Here is a 2995-nt window from a genome sequence, read left to right as displayed (position 1 = left end):
GTAACATTTTAAGAGACAGCTAAAAGCATCATTTCTTTCTTCGTTAAGCATTTTTGTGCCAGCATTACAAGCAGAGGTAAAGGGATGGGGCACCACGTTGCTCTCAAGGAGCTCAGCACGTAGCACAGGAAACAGACAAGGAACCAGTGTTAAGTCAGGAGTGACAAGCTGCAGGTTAGATACCTGCACAAAGCAAGACATGATCTGGGCATGGGTTTGTTTCCCTCCCCCAAACATATTATAGACTATGGAAGGACTGAATCCTGCCCTGAAGAAAAATCACTGGATCAGCATCTTTTTGTTTTTCTCCCATATCCCCAATTCTTCTTCTTCTTTTTCTCCCTCTTTCCTCTTGATTCCAAAATTTTATTTTACGATGTAAACATTCTGTGACTTTGAACTACTTCTTGAACTTGGAACGTCAAGCTACAGGTGAATTTTGTATCTCATTCCTAAGCTGAAAATCTACTTGTCAGATTGGTGCCTAAGATTAGTTAAAATTTCTATTCAAGCTTAATATTCTTATTTCCTAAGGCCTGCTGAGTACCTTCAGAGGAAATTCGAAGCTCAACAATATAAGGTGAAGGTGGAAAAGCAATTGGTAAGCAAAATACCAAATATGGGAAGCAATCAGGAATTTCTTAATAGTTTCTCTGTTCACAGGCACTCATGGATACTTAAGTCAAAGTTCATTCCACTAAAAGGTCAAGACTACCCTCCACCCTTCCCCTGTTTTTAATAACTACAGAACGATAGTGGGAACAGGCTTGAATCAGAGTCTGGGGAGCCCGGTTTCTTCCCTGGCAATATTAATTGCTGTGTGGACTTGGGCAGTTCATGCAACCTCTCTGAGCCTCAGTTTCCTTTTCTGTAAATGATAGTTTTGGAGTAGATGAGTTCCAAGGTCCCTTTCAGTGCTGCAGTGTTTTGATTCTATTTTATTAAAGAACCTTCTACACAATTTTTTAAAAAGTGACTGTGTACTTTATTTAAATTGGATGTTAACCTTTACCCTCAAGTACCATGTCAGAATTCTGGGGCTGAGAGAGGCTAGATATGGATCTTACTTGTATCACTCTTATTTTGAACTGTCCAAAACCTGCAGTTCTAGTCTCATGAACTTATGCTTTGGGGCCGCTAGACCTTTTCAAAGCTTCAATTTCACAATTATAATTTTCCAATTCAGAAAATGAATCTAGGTGTCTCAGATGATAACAGAAGACATCAATTGCTCAGTATAATTCTCATGAACTTATGCTTTGGGGCTGCTAGACCTTTTCAAAGCTTCAATTTCACAATTATAATTTTCGAATTCAGAAAATGAATCTAGGTGTCTCAGATGATAACAGAAGACATCAATTGCTCAGTATAAACAACATAAATGGCTTAATTAATTTTTAGAAACTGTTTAACATTTCATACTTGAATTAAGAAAATTCTACTATTTACCGTTAAAAGAAACCCTCCAAATACTGAGTGTGCTTGGTGATATAATTCTTGTTTATAGGAAAAAGTCAAAGTAAAATCAGAAGACGTTTCCAAAATGCAAGTATGCCTTATAAATTATTTCATTCAATAAATAGGGTCTTCGTCCATCTTCAGCTGAGCCAAATCACAACCAGAGACAAGAACTAAGAAGTGGTGGAGAAGAGCCTAGATTCCAGGAGCTGCAGATTAGGAAAAACAGAATGAAGGAACAGGTTAAAAACAGTCTAATTCCAGGACTACCATTTTGCTTGTGTCATTGTCTTTTGCACTGTAATGGGGTGTTGCTTCTGTCTCCTACCGAGCACCTAAGAGGGTCTGTTGCACAAATGCTTGTTGGACACACTAAATATATAAAGCACCATACTGGGTGTTGTAGGGGATACAGAGTTATGTATGACTGTGTATTTTACCTTCTCAGAGAATGCAACATAGCTAAGTTTATAAGGCTTTTTACTTTGTATGGATAAAGTAACTGTCCATCATTAACATATTTACAATTTGTATTAGTTTCCTAGGGCTGTAACAAAGTGCAACAAACCAGCTGGCTAAAAATCACAGAAATTTCACAATTCTGGAGGCTGGAAGTTCAAAATCAAGGTGTCAGCAGTGCCATACTCTGAAACCTATAGGGGAATCCTTTGTCTCTCCCTAGCTTCTGGGTTTTTTGGGCAGTGTTTGGCATAATTCCATTCTCTCTGCCTTTGTCACATGAGCTCTCCTTGTCTGTCTTTGTCTTCACATGGCCATCTTATTATAAGGACAATCAGTCATATTGAACTGGGAACCCACCCTACTCCAGTATGACATCATCTTAACTAGTTACATCTGCAGTGACCCTATTTGCAAATAAGGTCATATTCTGAAGCACGGAGGGTTAGGACTTCCACATATCTTTTTTGGGGTGGACAAAACTCAACCCATAACAGGATTATATATAAAAATGGGGTATGTAAAGTAACTGAATATCATTAACCCACTGAGCGTATAGGAGAAGTGAGATCTGTATTTCAAGCTACTGTATCCCTCCCAGGACATGAAGTACCATAGCCCAAACATAAGGCCAATTATCATCTTTAGGAGCAACAGGTTTTCTAATTCTTATTTTATATTACACATTTAAAAAGTTGTGAGTGGTATAGAGATTATTTTTGTTAAGTTGTTCACAAATATTTAAAGTTTTTGGATTGGATTTGCTTTCCAGGAATATTGGAAGCAGCTAGAGGAAAAACGCCAACAGTACCACAATGACATGAAGGAAATTAGAAAGAAGATGGGAAGAGGACCAGAGGTAAATTCATTCTCCCAGAGGAAGCATCGTCCTACTGGTGTAGAACTAACTGAATTGAGCAGGCATTAAAAGTAATGATCTCATAGAAAAGATAAAGTTTTATTGTAGAGATAATCATGCAAAAATGTTTTAAAATAGGAAAGCTGTCAGACCTAATTGAAGCTTTACTTTGTTATGGTTTACTGGAGACAAGATGACGAGGATATGTGAAATACTCAG

The 2995-nt window shown here is 37.7% G+C and overlaps 1 protein-coding gene across 1 annotated transcript in view; it reads left to right on the top strand.

Annotated features, from left to right (window-relative positions):
* The window catches only part of LOC103584989 (serine/threonine-protein kinase Nek5-like), a gene marked incomplete at its 5' end in the record, with an annotated part of 63302 nt that overhangs the window by 13997 nt on the left and 46310 nt on the right, over positions 1 to 2995 (top strand). Inside the window, 3 exon segments of the mRNA XM_008565842.1 lie at positions 535 to 601; positions 1584 to 1700; positions 2690 to 2776. Of these exon segments, the coding sequence (XP_008564064.1) occupies positions 535 to 601; positions 1584 to 1700; positions 2690 to 2776 (271 nt within the window).

Source organism: Galeopterus variegatus, unplaced genomic scaffold (genome assembly GCF_000696425.1).
Source record: "Galeopterus variegatus unplaced genomic scaffold, G_variegatus-3.0.2 Scaffold208, whole genome shotgun sequence".
Taxonomy (NCBI): Eukaryota; Metazoa; Chordata; class Mammalia; order Dermoptera; family Cynocephalidae; genus Galeopterus; species Galeopterus variegatus.
Note: the sequence above shows the minus strand (reverse complement) of the source record. Positions and strands in the feature narration are given on the sequence as shown.